Source organism: Rhinatrema bivittatum, chromosome 8 (genome assembly GCF_901001135.1).
Source record: "Rhinatrema bivittatum chromosome 8, aRhiBiv1.1, whole genome shotgun sequence".
NCBI classification, from domain to species: Eukaryota; Metazoa; Chordata; class Amphibia; order Gymnophiona; family Rhinatrematidae; genus Rhinatrema; species Rhinatrema bivittatum.
The window spans coordinates 92,399,216-92,425,623 of NC_042622.1; the positions used below are offsets into that span (position 1 = coordinate 92,399,216).

The 26,408-nt window shown below is 47.1% G+C and overlaps 1 protein-coding gene across 3 annotated transcripts in view; it reads left to right on the forward strand.

Annotated features, from left to right (window-relative positions):
- Nucleotides 1–26,408, forward strand: part of RXRA (retinoid X receptor alpha) — a 231,027-nt gene that overhangs the window by 143,260 nt on the left and 61,359 nt on the right. For 2 of the 3 annotated variants that reach the window (XM_029614823.1, XM_029614826.1), the window contains exon 2: nucleotides 6,564–6,835. In XM_029614823.1, coding sequence (XP_029470683.1) covers nucleotides 6,564–6,835 — 272 coding nt within the window. Of the gene's footprint in view, nucleotides 1–6,019; nucleotides 6,286–6,563; nucleotides 6,836–26,408 lie in introns of those variants that run through there. The other variant, XM_029614824.1, reaches the window with a different exon arrangement.

The window sequence follows — 26,408 nt, forward strand, 5'->3', positions numbered from 1 at the left end:
GCATAATTGTTAAGGGTAGCAACTGCCACACCAGCAAATTACCTCAGTTACCCCCATGCACTCTTTTTTCTTTATTTCTAATTTCTAGTCTTTTGGGATCCACAGTGTTTATCTCAAGCCCCTTTGAATTCCTTGACTTTTTTCGTCTTCACCACCACTTCCGGAGGGGCATCCCAGGCACCTGATTGTGCATCATTAAAACCTTTCAGATATCTAAAGGTCTGTATTATATCTCCCCTGCACCTCCTTTCTTCCAGGGTGTACATATTCAGATTCTTCAGCTTATCTTCGTAAGTCTTCCTCGCTCACCATTTTGGTCGCTCTTCTTTGGACTGCTTCTATCCTGTCTTTATCCTTTTTGAGATACGGGCACCAGTGTTGAACATAGTACTCCAGGACCTGTACAAGAACATTATCACTTCTTTTTTCTTACTGGTTATTCCTCTCTCCATGCAGCCCAGCATTCTTCTGGCTTTAGCTATCGCCTTGTCCCATTGCTTCGCCATCTTCAGATCATCAGAAACTATCATCCCAAGGTCCCTCTCCCAGTCCATGCGGATTACTCTTTTACATTCCATCACAGAAAGCTTTTTTGGATTGCCGCACCCCAGATGCATGACTCTGAACCTTTTGGCATTGAATCCCAGCTGCCAAATCTTTGACCATTCTCTCTACTCCTTCAGATGTGTCCATTCTTTTGCAGATCTTAGTATCATCCACAAATAGATACATTTTACCTTCTATCCCTTCCGCCAGGTTGCTCACAAAGATATTGAACAGAATCGGTCCCAAAACCAATCCCTGTAGAACTCCACTTAACACCGCTCTTTTTTCTGAGTGGGTTCCATTTACCATTACATGCTGTCTCCTGTCGGTCTACCAGTTTGCAATCCACACTACTACCTTGGCACCCACTCCCAAGTTTCTCATTTTGTTCACAGGTCTCCTATGTGGGACCATATCAAAAGCTTTACTAAATTCCAAGTAAATCACATCGAGCGTGCTTCCCTGATCCAGTTCTCTAGTCAACCAATCAAAAAGAACAATCAGATTTGTCTGACAGGACCTTCCCCTGGTGAATCCATGCTGCCTTGTGTTGAGCAACCCACTAGATTGAGGATAATTCACTATTCTTTCTTTCATCAGAGTGTCCATTAATTTTCCCACCATCGAGGTGAGGCTAAACGGCCTGTAGTTTCCCGCCTCCTCTCTGCTCCCAATCTTGTGAAGCAGGATCACCACCGCTCTTCTCCAATCACTCGGCACCACTCCCGTTTCCAGGGATCTATTGAACAGGTCCTTCAGCAAACCTGCCAGCACATCTCTGAGCTCCCTCAGTATCCTGGGATGTACCTCATCCGGCCCCATGACCTTGTCCACTTTGTTTTCCTAGCTCTTCCCATACATTCTCTTCTGTAAACTGAGTTTCATCTACTCCTCCCCCATCCAGTCTTGTTAACTAGCGACGGTCCTTCTTCAGGGTCTTCTCTAGCGAATACCGAGCTGGTGTATTTGTTTAATATTTCGGCCATTTCTTCGTCTCTCTCTACACATTGATCTTTATCACCTTTCAGTTTCACTATACCACTTCGGACTTTTCTTCTTTCTCTGATATATCTGAAAAATGTTTTGTCACCTCGCTTTACCTCACTGGCAATTCTTTCTTTCGCCTGACTTTTTGCTTTCTTGTTTTCTTTCTTTGTCTCCCTCAGTTTCACCAGATTTTCTTCCCCGTGTTCCTCTTTTTGGGATCCTTTATATTTCTTGTTCTTTTTGCTTTTATTTTATCAGTCACCTCCTTTGAGAACCAGATTGGTTTCTTATTTCTCCTACTTTTGTTACTTGGGATATAATGCTGCTATATGTGGTCTGTCTGGTCTGGTGTAACCCAGTACTGACCTTCCTTAGAGGGGTCTTCAGGATGTTTTTTTTTCTGTCTTAGCGGTTCAGAAGCTGATTGGGTCACTGTTTTCATCCTGTGTATGTGTGTACACTATTCAGGCTTTGCTAATCTGAGTGTCTTGAGGATTCTAGTCTTAAGAATAACGAATTGTAATGTCAGAACCCCCAGTGGGAAAGATTTACAGGCTGCTTTTTTTTTTTTTTAATTTTGATATCCTTTCTTACTACTTTTTATGCTTCCTTTACTACCACTGTAAAATAGCTTATTTACCAAAGAAACTCACACTGTACCAATAATACTGCAAAGACACTGAATTACCAAAGAATCGATAACATTTAAAAGTGACCAATTTACCAAAAGAGCACACTCTGTACTGATGATGCTGAAAAGGATCCAAATGACCATCATTTTGCCATTTCAATCTGTGCTCAGCAGTTTTATAAGGCTACAAACACTGATGCCATAACAGACTCTGAGCCGAAACTAAAAACAAACTTGACGAAATTGTGTTCTGTAAGCATCCAGGCTGGTTCTGGCGGAGCCGGCGGCTCTCAGAATCTGACCTCAGCAAACCCGTCTCACAGGTTTCCATCCTGCCTGCCCTCCTCAGTTTATCTCCTGGCTGCATTTTCCTGTCAGGGTGGCTCAGCCCAGGCCTTTAGAGCATTCAGAAAGTAATTACATGCATCCAGCCCCGGGAGTGTGGCAGATTAAACCCGTTCTCTAGGAAAGCTGTTAAGCCCGAGACTGACTGGGGAAGCGGACAGCATTTGGGAGCAATCCCCCATAATAAGAGCGTCACTGTTGCATCCCGAAAAAATGACAAGCAGGGCCCAGGAATGGAATCGAATGCTGGCACATGCAGACTTGAGCAGTAGAAAGAAAATGATCAAGCCATGTGTCTGAGTATCTCTCTGCTTACCCCGAGCCCCAAGCCCCGAGGACTGGAGATTATTTAGCTGCACAGATATAATTGAATTACCTGCCTTCCTTCCTTGCTCTTCTAACCGTCTGGAGGTTGGGTGTTTTCCTTTGTGACAGGCCTTACCACTGACATTGCTGCACGGATCTTATGTAAAATTTTAATTTCTTCTGCTGGTTATCTAGAGTCACGTCAGCAGCATGGGTGCCTGTGGCTTGCTGGCAAGCATCGTCCATTCTGTGCTTGCAGCACTCGCTTCCTGCCATGTGTCATCGGGGCCAGCGCAAGCATATTTGGCACCCTAGGTGAACTGTTGGTCATTCACCCCCCTCCCCCCCCCCACCTTTCCCTTACTATTGGTAGCAGTGGGTCCAGCACAACACTCCCTTCTCTGACGGTATTGGCTGTGGTACGGCACCCCTCTGGACATTTTATTTAGCAATTCTTATATTCAGCTCTCTCCATGTTATGTTTGGCAAGATTTTACCACTCCCAAAATCTTGGTGCTCTAGGCAGCCGCCTAGTTTGCCTAATGGAAACGCTGTCATTGTGTGTCATTCATCTATCGAAATGCGTCTGATGTTAGGAGTACAGTCCTTTACAGGGTAGGATTCCCATAAGCTCATGCCAAGCTGTCAGCCTATGCAGCACTGTGCAACTTAATTCACGTGATTACTATTTGACACTCCCAAAGAGCTTATACATTAACTCTGAGTTCAGGGAGGCTGACTGTCTTATTGAAGTCTGCACAATGGGAAAGGGAGTCTAGGGAGGGGTGGATAGAAGGAATTAGATTGGATTTCCTTGTTTGTCGCTCTGTGTTCTGCCAGAGGATTTTTTTTTTTTGGAGGAACTGTGGCGTTGCACATGCTCTCCATCCAGGCTCCCCTATTCCTCTGTCTTCAGAGATCACAGCCACAGCAAAGTTGTTCCCTACCTCCTTGTGCAGGCTGGACTCGCATCCGGGATTAGGGATGTGCATTTGGGAGAAACTAAATTGGAAATGACTACAACATTTCCTATTTCATTTTGGTTCGTTTTCAAAACAAAACAATTTACATTCTGTCGAAATTTCATCAAAGTTTTGTTTTGAAAAAAAAAGTCACCTTGTAGGCCTAGGGGGGGCCTAGACCCGAGGTCTCGCAGGGGCTGCAGCTTATAACTGAATATGACGCTGGCGCCTCGGCCTAGCCCTGGGCCTGACGCCAGGGCCTCGCCTGAGTCCTGAGCAAAGGCCCAGACTGGAAAAATTTTGTCGGGATCAGGAAATTTCCTGACCCCCACTTAACTTATCCATCATGGATCTAATGCTGCGACCCGGTTAAGGCCCAATGTTGGAGCCCAGCCTGGAGGCTGAGTCCTGATGCCTGGACTTTGGCCCAAACCCAGGCCGTATGCTGGCCCAGAGACCGTAGTGCAGGCCGCGTAGGTCTTCTTCTGTCTTCTTCAAATGATGGCTTGCTGGGAATGCTCCAGAGTAAATTAACTCTGGCACATCCTCCTTAGCAGACGGCATCATTTTAACTGCCATATACCAAAATGGCGCCCTTCACTGAGGATTAAGCACCCGAGTGAATGTACTCTGGCATATCCCCAGTGGACCCCGATATTTGAAGAAGAAAGAAGACAGAGGAGGACCTATGCAGCCTGTGCTCTGTCCTCTGTGCCTGGGCGTGACCCTGGGCCATGGCTCTAGTATTGGGACCTGCCCTCTGGATTAGGCCCCCGGTGTTAGGCCGAGGCCCAAGCATCAGGGCCCAGACTCTGGACTGGGGCCCAAGAATCAGGACAAGTCTTGGGTCCTGGCCTCTGGCTTGATCCCCGGTGTCGGGCCTGGGCCAAGGCCAAGGCCTTGATGTCCAACTACGCCCCAGCGACGGTTGGGCCTAGGCCTCAAAACTTGGGCCTTGAGTAGGGCCTCGGCTGAGGTCGCAGTGGCCTACAGCGGCATAGGCCTAGGCCTCATCAGCGGATCCTCCCTGGGCTGGGGGGGATCCTGGCCCCGGCATTTTTACAGGTGGGAAGGATGGATAGTGGTCCCATTTCTCCCCTCCCCCTTTTTTAATGTTTATTTAGTTTTTTTACACTAAAGAAATGAAATAAACATTAAACAAAATGTAATTCATGGAACCCCCCCCCCCCCCCCCAAAAAAACCAACAAACCCAAAATGAAAAACAAAATTCATTTTTTACCCCTGCACACCCTTATCCGGATTGATTGGTTGACTTAACTAATTCTGTCCCAGGCCACCCTGGCTCAGGATGCCGCTTGTGTAAGTTGTGTCTTGCTCTCAAAACCTGACCTGATGGTTGCAGCTTTTAGAAGACGAGCTGAAAAGTCGATACCTGTACCAGGCGGGTCACGACCAACTTCACTTGAGAATGGGCTGCCGGAACCTTCAGATGCACCCTGGCCGCTTCACGCTGCAAACCGAACGGCATTGCCAGTCCAAGGGCAAAGGGCATTGCCCGCCTAGGGCCATAGGTCAGAACCAGTACAGAGACACAAGGGGCACTGCCAATCCAGGATCGAGTTTGGCATGTTCCTCCCAGCTATGTTCAACACATACTTACGCATGACTAAAACGGCATTTTGAATCACTGAACTGGATTGCTTTTAAATTTCTATTTTTGTTTTATGTTGCTACCACAGAAGCTGTAAAAATAGTTTCTGTGTGATTGTAAGCCTCCCTCCAAGTCCTGCACGTCTATGTGTTAAATCTCTCGCTCCAGGGCGCATGGCAGAGCAAATGACACCACTGCTGTTCCAAATCCACAACCAGTGCAGACAGTTTATTTCAGAACCAGACTCTTGAGAGAGCGAATCACTTATGTGTGCATGTGTTTACATTTATATGCTTTGTGTGTGTGTGTGTGTATGTGCACATGATTTATATTCTGCAGAAAGTTTGCTGTCCACAAGACGTGCTAGGCATGAGGCCGAGAAGTATGATGCACCCTCCTGGCATTATGCCAGGATGGCACTGCAAACACAGGCTTGGCTTAAGATTTTAGGTGTGGTTCGAGGGCTTTGATTAAACACAGATAGATCCTCCAGGCCTTCTATAAATAAACCGTGTCTGAAAGTGACGCCCCCAAGCACAGGAGAGAAGGGAGGGGCTTCTGGCTGGTGCTGTCACCCCTGCAGCTGCCGCTGTGCGGCTTGGGGTTTGCTTTCTCCCGTGGGGGGTTGGGAGGGGGAGATATTTCATAGCCTTTGCCTGTCCTTCAAAGCAGGGCCGTGATTGTGCACGGGTTTTTAAGCTGAATAAATAGGCAGAGCGTGGTGCCTCAGCGTGGCTTGTAACCGTCCAGGAATGACGACAGCGTCTCATACCTGCCTGGCAGAAGTTTCTTTGAAAAACAGGGCTATGAGGAAATGCCTGGGACCACCAAGATCCCTTTTGTATTGTTCAGGAGTGGTGTGACAGGATGAGGAAATCAGCAAAAATGGCTTTTGGTAGGCACATATCTTGAAAGCTATTTTTAAATCTGACCCTCAGAATTATGGAGCAGGCAGAAGATGAGACAAAACTTGTCAGTAATGCAGTGTCACAGCAGCTGGAATAAAGATACAGAGAGTGGGCTGGATCTCATGACAGCAGCCTACACAGAGACCTGTACTGTGTGACTAGGGTGAGCCCTGGAGCTGCCCAGCAGATGACCGAACTGTAAGAGCATATTTTATCCTGGCTGGAATTTTATGGTAAAACCTTTCTTCTGTTTGTGTTCTTGCAGATTTTTCGACGCAAGTAAATTCCACGGCACTGAACTCCCCCAATGTCCGTGGGATGATGGCCTTGCCGTCTCTCCATCCGTCCATGAGCGGGTCGGGTATCAGCCCCTCGCTGGGATCGCCCAACCAGCTCCACTCACCCATCGGCAGTCTCGGCTCTCCCATGAATGGCATGGGGCCTCCCTTCTCGGTCATCAACTCCCCTATGGGGCACCACCACCCGCTGCCCATCCCTTCAGCACCCGCCCTTGGCTACGGAACCAGCAGTCCTCAGGTGAGTCTCTCAGAAGGCCGGTACGGCCGTGGTGGAAGGGGGAATAGCACTGGGCTGTTCTGTGGCTCGAGGGGAAGGGATTTGTTTGCCCCCCCCCCCCCCCCCGAGACTGAAAAGAGTATAATGGAAACCTCTCCGCTAACTGCGAGCTGTCAGGAACTCGTTCTGCTGTCCTGATTATTCAGCTTCCTACTCCCGGGAAACTGCGTGACCCAGAATGCTGAGGGATGTCAGCATCAGAACCGGGATCCACTCCAAGTCTTTGCCTCCCACTTCCCCGCCCCCCCCCCCCGCCAGTGACCTTAAGCTTAGTGACTGCATCTGCAGATTGAGTACACGATGCTTTCCCCCAATGGCTCACTGTGGCCAGACCTCTGTATGATGATATTTTATCGCATAAGAAGTAGCAAGCTGTCTGCTACAAGCAGGGCTTCAGTTTAGCTTTTAACCTCCTCTGATTTTTTTTTTTCTTTAGAAAATAAGAGCGCGGACATAATTTAACTTCTCAAAACAGTTTCCTGTTTTTTGCTGTTTCGTCTCAGATGTTGGTGTCACTGGGATTTCTCCATCCCTTTACAGCTAGATAGTAGTGACGTTGTGAAAGGCGGAGTATTCCTGAATGGGCGAGGACTTTGTAGAAGAATTGAGCATCCCTGGCACTTCATCTGCTAGGAAATAGCAGGGCCTCTCTGGAAGGGTTCATGTTTCCTTTAAGCTCTGTTTGTACTTGCTAGGGCTCCTTTGTGGTTATTCAGGGGAGGGGAACCATGGTGAGTGGCAGGGGCTCTGTGCCTGGGGGACAGTAATCCTTTAGGATTTATTTTTCAAGAGTAGATGGAAGGGGAATGAATTATAGGGTTCTATACTGTATGTGTCCCTATATATCAGATAAATACGTGCTGTAGGAGTGCTGACTGGTTTGCCACCTGTTGCTTTCTGGTTGCAAGTTAGATTCTCAGTGAAAGGGCAGATTATAGTCTGCTTCCACTAGTTTGTCCAGACCCAGTGCCTATTTTGCTTCGTTCTCAGGAAATCTCAGAGCTGGCTGTTAGTTGAAGATCTTTTAAATGTGTTCATTTTTATAGTCTGTATTTGCAGAGGTTAATGTTCAATCTGCCTTCGTAGGGCTACAGTCTGCGAGTACTTTGTAGCTGCAGACTTCAGTCCAGATTTTCAGAGCAGACTTGTGTACATCAATCTGCATGGAAAATTGGTGGGCTGTCCCTCTACACGCATGGATGGGAGCAAGTGTAGCTTTGTGCATGGAGAATGGCTTGCATATTTTGAAAATCAAAAGTATGCGTGTAAATCCTTTACTTGTGCCAATTCCCCCCCCAACGGCTCTTGCAACCAGGCACAAAAGTATACGTGAAATTTGGGTTTGGTGCATGCTTTTGAGCGCGCAGGCCCCCGATTGGTTTTCAGAAGGTCATTTATGTGCATAAACTGGGTGTTCTGCACAGAAATCCTTCTGAAAATGAAACCTTTAATGTCCTCCTGTAAGATGCTGGAGGAGCAGCTGCACGAAGCAGACTTAAAGTTCGCTGTTAACCGTAGGGGTCCCTGCTTCTCCCCTGTTGTCCTGGAATGCTCCTCTGTTAGAAAGAGAGCTGGCAACTGAGCAAATGTGTGCCTATGTGAAGGAGGAGTGAGGGATCTCAATCCCCTTAGGAAATTCTTTATAGGAGTTTGGGGTCGGGGGGGAGGGAAGAGATTGCAGAGACATGATAAATAAAAAAACAAAGTGATTTTGCTGATTTAAAGAACCTAAGCTATAAGTTGTCCAGAAGGATTTCTCGTGGCCATTTTCTAAGTTCCTGAGGCACTTCAAGACAGGGGAATCTCCCGTGTGGTAATGCCATTGGATCTGATAGTCCCCTCTACGAGACAGGTGGCGGGTCCAGTAATATGGAACCCTATCCCCCAGGAGCTTCACAAGGCATTCCAGAAGGCATTAAAGGCCTGGCTTTTTAGGGATGCTTTTCAGGGGCAGTGTGATGCTAGGTAGACGGAGAGAGGTGCTTAGGACATAATTATGAAAGACTTTGGGAGAGATGAGCAAATATTTGCAATTATCATTTATCAATGTCAGTCTGTTTATTTTTATTGTATATTACAGGATGTGTATTTTTATATTGTAAGTTTAATCATGTTTTATTTCTTGCATTGTTTTGTTTTATGTGCAAAGCATTTATATGAGTGAGAAATGTAAACCCTTTACATTTTTGGATAAAAGGTATAGAAACTAGTTAAAATAAATAAATCGGAGTCTGGTTTATTTATTTATTTTAGATGTTTATTTTTCCACTTTTCGGCACTTCAAAGCGGATTACATTCAGGTACCGTAGATATTTCCCTGTCCTCGGAGGGCTTACAATCTAATTTTGCACTTGAGGCAATGGAGGGATCTACAAGAGGCAAGGGTGTGGGGGTGGGGAGGGGAATATGAGCTAAATGCCAGAATAAATGATCACTGCATTTATATACATTAACTGAGCTGCTATCAGACCTCCAATTATTCGATTTTTCAGTTAACCGTTTTGCTGGATGGTGTCCCGAGGGCAGATAATTTCAGCTAACCAACCTCAGTGACCCCATCTTTGGCCTCTCTTGTTTATATATCAGCCTTGTGCCAGTGAGCACCCCAGGCCTACTGCTTTATTTATTACAAATCCAAAGATCCAGCTTTTTCCATGATCTGCCCTACCCCAGATCCCAAGACGGTCAGGTAACAGATCAGTAACTATAACTTTTTTTTGTCCAAACAAAAAACTCACATGTTTTGCAGCCGCTTCTGGGGTGGAAGGCTTGGCAGCACACTTCCTGTTGCTGATGGATATAAAATTTTCGAAAAGGAAATAGGGGAGGAAGGACCAACCTAACTGTTAACCAATTAGAAGTGTGTAAAATCAGGCACAAAATATTGACTTGGCCAAGGACACACATTCTGTGGCAGGGTGGGGCTTGAAACTTGTACCCCTGGAGCTTTCGTGCCTCATATCGCTAGACTGCATCTCGTCCTTAGCCATCTAGGGATTCCTGATAGTCCTTTCTGGCACTCCCGTGTTGCACCATCATTGCTGCTTCATTAAATCCCCTTGGCTTACATGTGCTGCTGCTTTCTCATGCTCTGTTGTAAGTGGTTATCCAGCAAATATTGTGAACCTAATGATTTTGACTGTATGTCTCTGTATCTTGGTGAGCAAGGGTACTTGACCCCGTGGTGAGTGAAATTGTGTATGAGGAAGAGGGGTGGAAAGGGGATAGGGTTTTCATGAAGTGGAAGGAAGCTGCAAAGGAATATGGTCCTTCTGTCATTTTACCAATATTGGGAAGAAGCAGGGCTTATGAACATGGTACAAGTTGCTATGCTGCACAGGGAAATGGTACCAGTGGAGGATCATTGAAGTTAGATGGCAAATGACACCTGTAGTTAGGGTATGCCTCGTTAGCTTGGAAATCTCAGCTGAGCAGAGAAACAGAGGCAGGCCTGCTGACCCTGCTGAAAGAAGATCATGATTTAACAGAGTGCTTCTTTGTTTTTCCTAGGACAAGCAGGATGGTAGTCCTTCGTTGTCATTTTCTTCCCTTTCAGTTCGCCTCATCATGGCCTTGTTGGGCTTTCTTCGATGCCCTCAGTGCACGAGGACCATGTCCATCAAGGACCCGCACCAGGTGTGCATCCTCTGCCTGGGGGAATTGCACGACGTTCGGGAGTGTCGCATGTGCGACCAGATGACCCCGAAAGGATGTCGCGCTTGCCTCGACAAGATGGAGAAGCTCTTTGGGGCGAGAAAGTCCGAGCCATCGACATCGGCATCAGTGGTGACGATGCTGAAGGAACATGGAGCCGCACCAATGGACACCGAGCCATCGATGCCAGCGGGGCCCTCTGCTCCGTCGTGCGGCCAGTGGATAGGGGCACCAGGGCCTGACCCTTGTCGGTCTCCTCCAGGTCGAGAACATCGGGTTCATTGTTTTAGACCTCAGCACCGAGGAAAGACCGGGCCAAGTACCAAGGGAAGCCAAGGAAGCATTGGCACTGGTCGCTTTCGATGCATGGTGCCAGGCTCGGGTTGGCGCCAGCGCTTGCCATGCCTCTGAAGCGACCCCGCGGCAAGGAGTGCCTATCCTCCATCAATACCAGGGATACGCGATGGTTTCCGCCAGTACAGGTGTCAGACGTTGATCCACCTCGAGGTTCAGAGGAAGATCTGGCCACACCTCCTACCTGCCAGTCCGTTTTGGCATCAGCAACTTTTGAGGCGGAGTTGGAGCACAGAGTCCAGCTGGTGGTCAACCGGGTGCTGCAGGACATCGAGTCGGTGGCACCAAAGTTATCTGTACTTGGGCGCTCCCTGCTGGAATCGCTTCTGGACTGTCTCAATGTGCTCATCAGGGTTTTACCAACCCAGATGGTGTGGGTTCCCAGGGAGCCATCGCCCAGTGGGGCACTGATGCTTCCCCTGACTGATATGGTGGTTGTTGCCAGTTCCTTCAAGGAGGAAGCCACATCGGTGCCAGTGATGGCCCCGTGACCTGTAGTCCCCCGTCCACCTTTGCCGGGTCCAGTGCTGGTGCCACTGGTGCCTAAACTTCTGGACAAAAGCCGAGCACCTAGAGCCCCATCCCCTGTGGATTTCAGCAAGGGTGAGGCATCTTATGACCCCTGGGGGGACGACACTGCGGCATCCTCCGAGGATTCAGAAGGTCTCCCCTCAGAACCCTCTCCCCTTGAAGATCTGACCTTTGTAGGATTTGTGGGGCAATGGCAGAGGCCATCCCATTTCAGTCAATGATGGAGGAGGAAGCCTGGCACAAAATGTTGGAGATCCTCCAGTTTGTGGAGGCTCCTAAAGAAATCGTGGCAGTCCCAGTGCATGAGATCTTTAAGGAGTTGCTGTTGAGGATTTGGGAGTACCCCCTCATGGTTCCTCCTGTTAATACGAAGGCAGATGAGGTTTACCATGTCCAACAGGCTACCAGGTTCGACAAGCGTTTGCTGGCACACCAATTGGAAGTGGTCAAATCTGTTCTCAAGAAGGCCAAGTGCTCTCGGACTCATGCCTAGGTGCCCCCAGTGAGAGAGCACAGAGCGCTGGACGCCCTTGGGAGGAAAGTTTTTTTCAGGGGGCTATGCTCATTGCCTGTATTGCCTCCTACCAGCTCTACATGAGCCAATACTCTCACAACCTCTGGAAGCAGGTGCAGGAGGCGGCCAAGCAGTTTCCTCAACAGCAGTAAAACACATTTCTGTCGCTGGGGCGTCAGGGCCTGGAGTGCGGAAAACACGAGGTGCGCTCCACCTAAGATGTTTTCGAAAGGGCAGCAAGAGTTTCTGCAGCAGGAATTGGTGCCCACAGAATGGCATGGCTGCGGCGGGCCTTGGATCTCCGACCGGAGGTTCAAGAAAGAGTTGCTGACCTGCCGTGCACTGGAGAGAACCTCTTCGGGGATAAAGTGAGGGGTGTAGTGGTCCAGTTGCGGGATCACCATGAGATCCTTCAACAACTCTCCACCAGCACTTTAGACCCACCTTCCTCAGCCAGGAGGTCAGCAAGGCATGGGAAGAGAAGGTATTTCTATCGCCAGAGGAAGTACTATCCTCCAGCCCTCATTTCAGTTCCAGAGAGTGAGCTCTCACTGCCGTCCCAGGGAGCAGCGAGCTCCCAAGCCCCAACTAGCGCCCCAGCCAAATGCCAAAAAGGGGTTTTGACTGAATCGCAAGGAGCTTCAGCCAGCTACCCGTACCCGAGACGCTGGACCCCACTTGGTAGGCAGGCGACTATTCTTTCACAAATCAGTGGCCCAGTATAACTTCATACCCATGGATTCTGTCCATTGTCTGCAAAGGGTATCGATTGAACCTGTTGGGTGTCCCGTCAAATTCTCCTTTGTGCCCATTTTGGGGGCTGATAGTACATCAGGAGGTACTCCTATGGGAGCTCTCCGCCCTCTTGATGGCCAGAGTGGTCAAGCCTGTCCTGCCAAGGCAAAGAGGGCAGAGATTCTTCTCCAGGTACTTCCTGATTACAAAGAGAACAGGGGGACTCCGTCCCATCCTAGACCTGAGGGACTGGAACAAATTTCTAAAAAAAAGAAAAGTTCAAGATGGTTTCCCTGGGCACCCCGATTCCCCTCCTGCAAAAAGGGGCCTGGCTATGCTCTCTCAATTTAAAGGACACATACACGCACATAGAGATATTTCCAGGTCACAGGAAATATCTCAGATTTGTGGTGGGAAAACAGCACTTCCAGTACAGAGTGTTGCCGTTTGGGTTGCAGTCTGCCCCACGTATCTTTATGAAATGTCTGACCATGGTGGGGGTGCACCTCCGCAGGCTGGGAGTACATGTTTTCCCTTATCTAGACGATTGGCTGGTCAAGAGTGCCTCTCGGGCAGGGGCAGATCGGTCCTTGCACTTGACTATCTGGGTGCTGGAGTCACTAGGGTTCGTCATCAATTACCCAAAGTCTCAACTCAACCGTCCATGTCACTGCCTTGGCACGCTTGCACATACGCAGAGCCCAATGGACTTTAAAGTCACAGTGGCGCCAACCCACCCAGAGCCCTCAGGATCACATCTGCATCACTGCGTCCCTCTGGGACTCCTTGTCCTGGTTGCATGTTCTCTCGAATTTGGAGCAGGAAATTTATTTCCAAAATCCCCCTTCTCAAATTGTACTTACCACTGATTCATCCACCCTGGGGTGGGGTGCCCATGTAGAGGGGCTTTGTACCCAGGGTCTATGGTCCTCTCAGGAAGCATGGTGTCAGATCAACTTCCTGGAGCTCTGGGAATTTAGGTACGCTCTAAGGGCTTTCAGAGATCAACTGTCCAACAAAATTGTCCTGATTCAAACAGACAACCAAGTAGCCATGTGATATGTCAACAAGCAGAGAGGCACAGGATCATACCTCTTGTGTCAGGAAGCAGTCAGATCTGGTCCTGGGCTCTGTCCCATGTAGTGGTACTCCGGGTCATGTATCTGGCCGGAACGGAGAACGTCATAGTGGACAGACTGAGTCGGGTCTTCAGACTCCACAAGTGGTTGCTCAACCAGGGGGTGGCGAATTGGATCTCCACCTCTGGGGAAACCCAGATGTGGACTTGTTTTTATCCCCCCTGCAACAGGAAAGTGTCTCAGTTCTGCTCCCTGTACAGGTCAGATGGCAAACTAGACTTGGACGCCTTTAATCGCCATTGGGGCAACGGTCTTCTGTTCGTGTATCCTCCATTTCCTCTAGTAACAAAAACTCTCCTGAAGCTTCGTCAGGACTGAGAGACTATGATCCTCATAGCTCCACATTGGCTGAGATAGGTCTGGTTTCCACTTCTTCTGGAGTTGTCCTTCCAGAAACCGATCAGTCTGGGGACTTCCTCAGACCTTAGCATGCAAGATCAGGGCAGGCTGCGCCATCCCAACCTCCAGGCCCTGTCACTTACAGCCTGGATGTTGAGAGGCTGATTCTGCAGCCGCTGAATCTTTCTGAAGATGTGTCACGGGTCCTAGTAGCTTCTAGAAAGCTTTCCACTTGAAAGTCCTATGGACTGAAGTAGAGGAGGTTTTCCATGTGCTGTGAGCAAAAGGCCCTAGATCCTTTCTCCTGCCCCACACAAAATCTGCTTGACTACCTTCTGCACCTCTCAGAGGATGGTCTAAAAACCAACTCCTTTAGAGCTCCTCTTAGTGCTATTGGAGCGTACCGCCAAAGTGTATTTGGTTCGCCCATCTCTGTACAGTCCATAGTTGTACATTTCATGCGGAGCTGCTTCAGTTGAAGCCTCCACTAAGGCCTCCTGCTGTGTCTTGGGACCTCAACGTGGTGCTAGCTCATCTGATGAAAGCTCCTTTTGAGCTGCTGCATACCTCTGACCTGAAGTATCTGACCTGGAAGGTCATATTTTTGGTGGTGGTCACTTCAGCGTGCAGGGTGAGTGAGCTCCATGCCTTAGTGACTTATCCACCTTATACCAAGTTTTATCATGACAGGGTGGTTTTGCGCACACACCCTAAGGGCCTGATTTTAAAAAGCATTTACTCGAGTAAAAACCAGGTTTATTGGAGTAAATTCACTTTACTTGAGTAAGTGGGTTTTTGAAAATTGCTACAATATATGCCATTGACTTGTCTATAGGATTTACTCACATAAGTGCACTTTACTTGAGTAAATGGCTTTTGAAAATTGCTACAATAGTAGCTACATTTACGCATGTAACTGCTTTTGAAAATTACCCCCTAAGTTTCTGCCTAAGGTGATGACGGACCTTCATCTTAACCAGTCAGTCATCCTGCCAGCATTCTTTCCCAGGCCTCATTCGCACCAAGGCAAATGAGCACTGCACAGTTTGGATTGCAAGAGAGCTTTAGCCTTCTACCTGGAGTGGACTTAATCCCATCGTCAGTCCACCCAACTTTTCATTTCTTTTGACAGGATTAGATTGGGAGTTGCCATTGCCAGACACTGTCCTATTGGCTAGCAGATTGCATCTCCTTCTGTTATGTCCAGATGGGACTGCATCTTGGGTGTCATGTCAAGGCTCATTCTGTTAGAGCCATGGCAGTGTTGGTGGCCCACTTGCAAGCAGTTCCCATATAGGAGATCTGCAAGGTTGTGACGTGGTGTTCTCTCCACACATTCGCATCTCACTACTGTCTGGATAGGGATGGCTGACGTGACAGTAGGTTCGGCCAGTCTGTCCTCTGGAACCTGTTTGAAGTGTAGAACCCAACTCTCCCTATCTAAGGCTTGTTGTTTGGGTTCAGGCTGTCTCCCTCTCTGTTACCAACAGCACTGTGGTTGTTGTGCCCGTTGGTACCTGGTTAGTGCTTGTTGGTCCCCTTTTGTGTTGGAGAGCAGCCTGTAGCTAGGGATTCACCTATGTGTGAGGACTACCATCCTGCTTGTCCTAGAAGAAAACAGAGTTACTTACCTGTAACAGGTGTTTTCCTAGGACATCAGGATGTTAGTCCTCACGAAACCCGCCCACTACCCCGAGAATATTGGGTTTCTTCTATTGTTTATTTTATTTTATTTTTATTGTAATTCTATGTTACGAGACTGAAGAGGGATCCCGTGTGGATTAGGGCATGCTGGGCATGCTCAGTGTGCCTAGTTAAAGTTCCGGAAACTTTGACATAAGTTTTCTGTGCTGGGCTCCATATGATGATGTCACCTATTTGTGAGGACTAACATCCTGCTGTCCTAGGAGAACACCTGTTATAGGTAATCAATTCTACTTAATGTGGGAGAAGCTCCATACCACACATTCATGGTCAGGTAAAGACTGCTTTTTGTGTGATTATGATATTAAAGAGTGCAAGAGAACACTGGATTGGTCAAGCGTGCCATACCCTCTTATTCTGCATCGTGCTGGGTGGCAGCCATGGCCTGTTCCATCATTGCACCACATCCAAGATGATGGGGAAGCTTGATTTCTCCAAACAAATCTTTTGTGAAGAAATTTGTATAGGACGTACTCCTGAATGAGATGGCTTGTTTGGCATTTCCTGTCTGTCTTGATCTGACTTATATTCACACGATTGCTCATGTGAACTTTGGGCTCCCCTAAATGCATCGATACATGTTGCAGGTTCCCAATCATATAGGCTGTCTCATCCAGGGCGTTTCTCTTCAGTTGGCCTTCAAAACTCAGCTCGCACCTCCAGATATGTTGTGCAACTCAAGTGGGCAGATAAGTCATTCCTGGTTGGACTGTGGGGGCAGTGCCTGATGAATGCCGGTCTGTCTAGGAGACATACCAAAGGAAGAATCAGATGACCTGACCCCATGCCCAGCAAACATGAAGAGCCAGCACTGCCCGAAGCATTCTGAAATAGTTTAGTTAGACAAAAACAAGCTCCAACCAGAAATCCATCCTAGTGGTCCTGTCTTCTTTCTTTACCTGAATGCTCATTGGAAGCAAAAGGGAGTGAGGTGGGCTCAGTCACCTGTAGGGGCAGATCTTCCTACTAGGGCCACCCAGATGCAAACCTCCTAGTTTTACCTTTTACCTTCTGTTTTTCTTTTTAACATTTTTAGTCTTTATGCTGATTTCAAATTTCAGAAATGAGAGAGATAGAGAGAGAACTAATCTTGTAGCACATGGGCATTTCTTAGTTTTAATTTCCACATTTTTCTGCAGCTGAAAGGACAAAGGCATTTTAGGGAACAAACATTTCTGTGTGAAGGTTTCGATGACTCCTTCCGCTCCGCTAAGGAGACATGCTGAGGCAGGGTCCTAGCCAGGGAGACGCCTGGGGGGCTGGGCTATGACTTGGCCCTCAACTTAGTTTCTGCTGACATGGGGCAAAAAATTGGCATGGTCATAGAGGAAGAGAGGGGGAGGTGGTGAAAAGTTAGAGGAACCAAAATTGTTAATTCACACTCTGGGCCATTCATATTCATGCTTAATAATGATGCATTCTTCCAGTGTCTTCTTAATGTGGTCTTATACACCATTCCCATTACTGGAACCAGTGGCACAGGGGTCAGGGGTTACGGATTAAGGTGTTCAGCCCTTGGGGTTCTTTGTCTGCATCTGTGGGCACACCTGCCTCCCATTACCTCTTAACCATTCAGTAATGGGTTTTGCCTTTGGCGGGCAATGTTACCCCATATCAGAGTTTATTGCCATAATATTCTGGGCTAATGGAAATCTAGAACTTCCATACTAAGGAAAGCACTGGACAACAGACCTTCCCAGACAAAGCCTGTCCTTTGGCTCGTTTATACTGACGAACCAGTTTGTGTAGCGAGAAAAGCAAGAACATGCATCTTTCTTCCTGTAATGAGTCACTTTGGGTGGGTTTTTTTTTTTTTTTTACAAGAATGCGGATTTCTGGAGGTTTCTGCAGGATACGTCACAGTAAAGGAGACGGTCCTGCTCAGTATCAGATGTAGATCTCTGGGAGCTCCTGCAGGTCCTGCATCTTTTTCTAACACAAGAAAACCAAAGGTCCGACTACCAGCATGAAATAGAAAGACAAAGTGGTGGAACAAAAGTCGAGTGAAACCAAACAACTAATAAAATATCTCAGATTACATTAACACGTATACCTGAGGAAAGCCATTATAACATATTAGCAAAGCATTTAATAAATACAGCAAAACAATTTTCAAAATACAAAAAAAACAAACAAACCCGTATAAAACCAAATTAAAAAAAAAACTATTAAAAAAAAGAGAATTAAGGTCCTGTCAAGGCCATGTTTCAGCCTCGGATGCCTGCTTCAGGGTCAGCAGAGTTTTCTGTTGAAGTATTGTGTCCCCAGTAAGAATTTGTGAAACTTCCAGTTTGTGAGTGGCTCCTCGGGAAAGATCCTCAGACCAAGTACAGGATTTGCCTTCAACAAGCACACTGGGCAGTTTACTCACTATTTTAGAATATCCTTTATGAACACCAAGAGTTTATCCTAGTAGATTTAACTGTTTTAAATTTCCCCTGAAGTAGGCATTTGATGTTGAAATTGAGGTTTTAATTTTTAACCAGTTTATTTTGTATGTGGTTTTATAAGTGTTTGTATTATGAACATTTTGTAGATTGTTTTGTTGTATTTATTAAATGATTTTATCATGCATTACATTTAGGGCTTCTGATTTTAGGTGTTTATAAATAGTAAATTTAGGTGTTTATTTTCCAGATAATTAGGTGCTCTTTGGGGGTACCAAAAATTGGTGTTTATCAGTGTTTTTGTGGTGCAGATACTATTGTTGGGTACCGTTTCCGGTTGAATCCAATACATACATTTGTGCAGTTGCGTCATCATTAGCGTGGAAAAGATACAAAAAGAAAGCCGAGGATCCAGGGTAGGCTAAGGAGGGGTGAGAGAGTACAAGGGAAAATGGTGTTTTTCTGGTGTTTTAAGTAATAATTACCTATTTTAGTTTTAGGTTTTTGTGTTTTTTTTGCATCAGGGGTGTTTTATTGAGGTTTATTGGTTAAAGCCTAAAATCAGAAGCCCTAATTATATTGGACTTGCTCACATATATGTACAGAATGTGTTAATATAGTCAGAGCTATGTTATTAGTTTCTTTGGTTTCTTTCTTCTTTTGTTATGCCATTCTGTCTTTCCTGCTTTGTATATATTGCAGATCTCTGGGAGTTCCTGCAGGATCTCACATTGCAGGAGACAGTGTCCTCCCCTGTATCTAATGCAGAATTCTTGGTGTTCCTGCAGGATCTCACAGTGCAGGAGACAGTGTCCTCCCCTGTATCTAATGCAGAATTCCTGGTGTTCCTGCAGGATCTCACAGTGCAGGAGACAGTGTCCTCCCCTGTATCTAATGCAGAATTCCTGGTGTTCCTGCAGGATCTCACAGTGCAGGAGACAGTGTCCTCCCCTGTATCTAATGCAGAATTCCTGGTGTTCCTGCAGGATCTCACAGTGCAGGAGACAGTGTCCTCCCCTGTATCTAATGCAGAATTCCTGGTGTTCCTGCAGGATCTCACAGTGCAGGAGACAGTGTCCTCCCCTGTATCTAATGCAGAATTCCTGGTGTTCCTGCAGGATCTCACAGTGCAGGAGACAGTGTCCTCCCCTGTATCTAATGCAGAATTCCTGGTGTTCCTGCAGGATCTCACAGTGCAGGAGACGGTGTCCTCCCCTGTATCTAATGCAGAATTCCTGGTGTTCCTGCAGGATCTCACAGTGCAGGAGATGGTGTCCTCCCCTGTATCTAATGCAGAATTCCTGGTGTTCCTGCAGGATCTCACAGTGCAGGAGACAGTGTCTTCCGCCAAAGCAGATTTCTTTGTGCAGGATGGCTCCAATTACATGTAAGAGTACCAATGACTGGCCAATCATTTTTCCTGCCAGGGTGGTTCTTCTGGGAATAAGGATAGAGGAGAAGAAGGGATTTCCTTTCACAGGACCTCTGTTCAGTGCTGTACTGTTCATGTTGAGGTCAGCATTTGCTTACCAGATATTTCCGGTAATGAGACACAAACAGCTGTAATGTGCTATGCACTTGGAGTCAGGAGATGCAGTTGGCAGTATGGTTCAAGTTTATGTAGAAGGAAAACAGAAAGACGATGGGGTATGCACAACCAAATGCATATATCCACTTGCTCATACCTGGGGAGATGGGAAACTAAAAGAATCTCTCTGGATTTGGAAGTCAAGTGTCCCCTTCCCTCCCCATCTCAGTGTATCAGCTGGAGCTGCAGTGCACATCCGGGATCTGCCGTCGTTTGTCCTTCCATGGTAGCCCCTGTTGCATTTTGCTAGACGGGAGGTGTTTGCATGCTTTGGCTTGGAACTACGCTCTGAGGATGGAGCTGATTCATGCACGATTGAGCTGCTGCTGTGAAAGCTGCTAACAGTACCGTTCCCATCCCCCGCCAGCAATGGCAGAGCGTAGAGGTAAGGGCATGATTGTGTACTGGTATTATAGGGCACGGGGTATCCGGGTATCGAGGGGCTGCCCAGCATGAGGTTGTACAGTTGCATAGCACAACTGACTGCAGCTGGTACTCGTGTGCAATCCTCTTTCCTTTCGGGCCATCAGACACGAGCTCGGCACTGCGAGATACTCCACATGCACTTGCGGAAAGATATGTGCCTTCCAGTGAGGAGTTGACACAGGGCCAGGGACATTTCAGAGCTCTTAACTGGGAGGAGTCCTGGTCTCTCGGTGAGAGACTGTGAGGGGAGGGGTGTGAACATGTACCGGTTTGAGGCTAGAGTATAGCTCACGCTGTGCAAAGCAGGAAGGAATCCTGATAATGCAGTCAGTGGCTGTTTTGTATGTTTGGACTGCTTCATTTCAACATCCGGGTTCTCAGCTCAGTTCTTCTGGGCTTCCCTGTCTGATCTGGTGTGTAGGCTAACAAAAAAAGATGCATATGAATCTGGTTCTTATATCAAATATATGCAGGTCATGTTCTCTTGCAGTGTCTCCCCTTGCTCTGATAGCCACAAGTTAACCTGTTTTATGCCCCTCCCGATGTCACCTTGACTGTTTGGCCTAAGTTAAGGATGGGGCAGTGCAGGAGCACCACTTCTAGGAAGAGAGGGACTTCCAGTGGTGGGCTAACTGTCCCTAGGCAGTTGCGTCCCTTGTCTGCCATTAGGGCAGAAATGAATTATTCCCTTACAAGCTGTATTGCTCAGTCCCAGGCCTTGGTCATTTGGGCCTTCAGGTTTTCCACAAGGCACAGTTTTTGTTTTTCTTTTAAATCGGTGTGGTTTGGCGCAGGGGGTGTGTTCTTGCTAGCAGCTGAGTTAATTTCAGCGTTAAAAGAAGGACCAACCAAATGGTGTGGGGCACAGGTACCTTCATGGTCTTTGAGATTTTGCTAGCGTCTGCTGCATCCTAACGTTAAGTCTGTGGCAGTTCTCTGGAGTCTCTCCAAAGTGCCCAGTGGATTAAATCCTGTCCAAGCAGCTCCTTCAGTGCAGAGGAACATAAGGAAGAAGGGGGCCCACTTGAAGCCGCTCCGGGATCTTCGGGGGAGGAGCCCCCATCATCTGGGGACCCTTTAGGATGTAGTTGCTTGGGAGCCCTTAATTTGAACTTCTGCCATTGAGAGGGTCAGTTTTGAATGTATTTTATTCCAGTAACAAAGTCATCGGGTCTCCAGAAAAATACAGCAGCACTCTGGAGAGTGTGAGCTTTTGAAACAAATAACATTTTGAGTGGGTCCTGCACATGGATGTGCATTATGCGGTCTTTCCAGCTGCTTAAGATGCTTGGGTTCCCATTTAACATTTCTGCCTTGACACAGTAAACTGTTAGAATCAATTACCTTTGACCTTTACGAACCTTAAAGGACTAAAAAGAAAACATAGGTATAGGCTAGCTAAAACGTGATGGCTCTGAGAGTGCCCGCTTTCTTAATGCTTTTGTGTGTTGTGACGGCAGTCGACACTGGAATCCTGTTTGCTGAGTCAGTCACTGTGATTTAAAGGGCAAAGTCCGCATTAGGAAACCTCTGACCCTCGCTGCAGGCTGAGCAATCGTCCGAGCTAAGAGCATTGTCTCTAGCGAGGGCCCACGATATCTTTCTGCAGGTATCAAGCACGTTGATGTGGTTTGGCGTGGGGAGTACCACAATGTTGGAGGCAATGACCAATGCAGCAGTCCTAGCTCACGTCTTCAGCAGACCAATTTGCCTCCTGTAGAGCCAAGAAATGGGCAAGCATTCTCGGGCCCCCACCTTTTAGAGTACCATTTTAATCATCACAATTCAAGGCAGTCACAGAGCAAAAGAGTTGCTGTGTCAAAAGAGCTGGGGCTTCTCCTTAGGATGTTTTGAAATAGTGTCTCCTCCTGAGGTGCTGGAAACACACTGGAGGCTTGGATAAGTTGGAACTGAATGAGGAAGTTAGTGCCGGGTCAGCTTGTTCCTGATAACCTCATCCTAGGATGATGCAGCATAGGCAGCTACTCGGGCTCAATTTGTGTCTTCGAGCAGTATCTCCTGCATCCTTTTCTATCAGGGCAATGCAGATATTAGGATGTATCCCTCCTTCCAGGAGAAACGGCTGGGCAGCCAAGGGGAAGTGCTCTGGTCAGTGTCAGCAGAAAGACAAGCTCTCAATGCAAAGGAATACTCCTACCCATCAGCAGTGCAAATTATTATTGCAATAGGACTCAAACCCCCCCTCCTCTCTGCTTTCAAGCCAAGAGCTGGATTAAGATAAATGTGGATATAGATAAGATAGAAGGCTTCGGTTACAGAGCTGGGGCGGAAGTATGCGAATGCACAAGGGATATCCTCCTCTCCAACAAAGGAAATTCATGTACAGCCCGCGCAGATCATTTATTAAATAAAAACAGCCAACCGACGGGCCGGGGCTTCTGGTGATAAAATGGAGTGCAAGCGCTCAGACACATGATGTGCCGTGCATCGGTTATCACAGCAGCACCAACGGACTTCGATTCTGTGTTATTTAGTCGAAGTGTCAGTGCATTTCAGCAGGCAGCTGCAGGAGCACCTCTCTTTCCACAGGCGGTGAAGCTTGTTTGAGTTCTTCACGGATGGGAGCGTTGTATTACTCTGAAGTTGTTGAGGTTTTTTTTGTTCTGTTTCTTCCTACTGCAGTTAGGACTTGTTTGGCAAGTTCTGACATCCATAGCACCTTTGCCTCGGAGTAGAGGAGGGAAGCTTCAAAGTTTCTTCCCAGTCTGGGAAATTTTCATTGCACAGGTGGCTCCTTGACCTCATTCCAAAGGATTTACTTCATAGAGTTCTCGTGAGCTTGGGAAGGCCTCAGTGGCAGGTTCTGAATCAGAGGCCCTGGTTTGATGTCCAGATTGTCTTCTGCATCCCTACTCAGCCTGGGATACTGCAGCTCTCAGCTCCGGGAGGGGGGAGGGGGGGGGGGAGAGCAGGGAGTCATGGTCATCAATCAGGGCAACACTAGGTTATTGGATAGAGCCCATGATACAGGGTCCTTGAGTTCTGGTTTCAGGACTGTTTCTGCAATGATCATACTAGGAAGTCTGTTATAACTGGGGGGAAATCCCTGGATAGTTGTGAATCAGAACCAAGATCCTGCACTGGTTTTGAATAAGTTGAAAGAAAAAAGCAGAAAGGAGGAACTACTGAGTCAAAAATGTGGTACACAGGGGTATATTCAAACTAATTTCTAGTTCCATAGTCATTCATTGGGTTCAGAACAGAGACCCTTTGTGCCTAATTAAAACATTCTGATCAGAAGACCTTCTGGGCTTTTTGGATCTGTAGGATGCCTACCTGAATATCATGATTGTCTTGTCACCAAAAGTACCCCAGGTTAGCCTTCGTGAACAATAGGAGCAATACAGAGTTCTAATTTCTGGCCTCAGTTTGGTCCCTAGAGTGTTATCAAGGTGTTGATAATGCTTGCTTATGGCCATGCTTGAGATGCAGGGACCGGTTTGTTTTTCTGTAGCTGGACGCACGTAGATTGCTGTACGGCCCAATACAAAGTGATTTCCTTGTTTCAAAAACACACATGGATTAGCCACTGGGACAAGAGTTCTCTGGACACATGATAGGATCTATCTTGCTTAGGAGTGAGAATCTGTACCACTTTGGAATTAGTCAGGAGGACAAAGTCTCCCCCATCATGTTGAAGTGTGCCACTTTAGCACATTAGGCATGGTTTGTGTTGGTCTCTGCCCATGGATCCTGGGTCTCAAGTAGTACACCAGGGAGAGAATTCTCTGGGCCAGGTATTACTTGATAATTCTGCAACTTTGGCTTATACACCCAGATCAGGCACACAGTCTGAACAAGTAGGTCAGAGAGGTTTTGCTTTGATGAATGATCAGGTTGAGTCTAGTCAGCAATATGGACCTGAATATGTCAAAGAAAGTGCCCATCACTATGGCTGCAGGTCTAAAAAGGGTGGAGAGCCATCTCCTTGCATCAGTCTGCCCAGGAACTTTGGTCTTCACAGGGCACATCCCAGTAGATGGCTGTCTTTTTGGCCTTGACAGCTTTGCAAGATGAGATTTGCCAGAATAGGTAATAGCAAACTAGTTGAACAATGGATGGAAAGATGTCAAGTAGAACTGATTTGCAGTTTTTTGGTCTGATGTAGGAGTTCCTCAGTTTTGTATTGTTTGTTTTTACTATGTTATATTTGTTGGTTTGTTTTCAATTACTGTATTGTATTTTACAACTTGGATTGAATTTTCAGTTTATATGATTGTAGACTGCTTTGGGTGACCAGGGAATGGGTATAGAACTTTTTTAAAAAAGTAAACAAAGGTGGAAGCACAAGGAGCACCAATCTAATTCAGGAGACATAAAGAAGGCAATTTTCAAAGCCATTTGTGTGAATTTGTCTCCCTGAGATGGCGTGCTTGGTTCCACAAGACGTGCACTTTTATGGCACAGAGAGGGAGATGTTCCCTGGGGCGTGCTTAGATCGGGGGAGAAGAACTACACTTACAGCTCGCAGTTTCAAATCCATGCAGGTTATTTTCTCTTGGAAAAGTACCCAGGGAAAAAGCAGGTGCAAATGTCCTCTTTGTACTCGCAGCAAATTTCAACCTAATAGAACACGTACTTTTGCTTTAAAAATTGGGGGCAGAGTCCGCGAGCAAGGAGGACTCACGGACTTTGTCTCAATGTGGATAGTTTGAAAAACTGCCCCACTGGAAAGAAATTTTTCAAAGCCATTTCCCTTGATAAAAAAGTGATTTACCCCGGTAAGTTACCCTGTCTGCAAATTGCATTTCTCAGCCCAGCTAGAAGCACGCACAGGCTTCTATAACAGGTGCACTTTCAGCCGGTTAGAAAGAGGCAGTCCTGGGGCTGTGTTTTGGGTCGGGGGGGGAAAACCATTTAGATCTTCAAATAAATGCGCACTATTTTAACCCCGGTTTGGCTTCCTGCCTAAATCCCCTTAGAAAATCATCCTCCACGTGTTTTTAAAGCCCAAGAACCCCCAAAGTAGTGAAACTTCACTGTCTGAAAAAGATGACACATTTCAGGAAACCTGGTAAGAAGGGTTTGCAGGCTTCTAAGGCTTCTGTCTAGAGATGGGTGATGTCTTGCATCACTGAGTCATGCGAGGAGTTGCGTAGAACTCCTGCAGTTTCCTCTGTCCACAGTCGGCTAGAATGATCTCTGCTACGTAGGCGGGGAAGGCTTACGCCTCCATGTTGAGAGAGATGTAAGGCAGAGACGTAGGGTTCTCGTCAGATCTTCACGAAACACTGTTGAGTGTAGGATGATGCTGTCTCAGCTACCGTGAATCCCATTCTCTGAGGCACTGCTGAGTTACGTCCCACGTAGCGCCTGTGCAAGGAGCGAAACAGAATGGGACTTTCCTTTACTATTTGTTCTTGCTGTACCAACTCCTACATCAGTCTGGCCAACCCTCCGATGAATACTTCAGGGCATGTTGCTTGCTGTTCATGAGCCGTTGGTCTGGGACAGTATAGAGCAGAACATGTGGTCTGAAAGAACACCATTAGGATGTGTGTTTTGGATCTCGAATTGCTGGAGAATGCTCAGACTGGGCAGGAAGGTCCCCTGAAAGGGAGTGGAGGCAGCAAGGTGGAACAGGCGATGCTAAGATGCAGCTTCTGCTCTGAATGACACTGTGAGAGCACAAGTACAACAGGTCCTGACTGCCGTAGGAGTTAAATGAATAAGAATTGATGGTAACGGAACTCCCCATTCTGTGGTTTACTTTGCATTGTGATAACTGCCCAGGCGGTTAACATTCTTCTGTGCTTTGTGGCTTGGGTAGTGTCTTCCCATGGTGCCTGTCAGATTATTTCTCCTGCTACAGATATTGGTGGGCTGCAGACTGTATACAGAGCAGCAGTGTGTGTGTGGGACTAACAGAAACTGTGCAGCCATAACTCTAGAAGCTGCTGCCGCACCTGTTGGCTGCACTACATATAACAGGCAAAGCCAATTTTGAAATGTGGTGTTAACTAATTGAATTTGCAGCTCTGGCTTGTGACCTGTGCTGTGTACTCAGATTCTCATGAATTTACGGTAAGTGCTTCTTACCTTCATGGGAAATGTCTGGGTTCCTGAAAGTTACAGAGCAGGGAAACAATATGGAACGGAAGCCAAGGGGATTGTGAACGGGGTGCCCTGGTGCATCACCTCT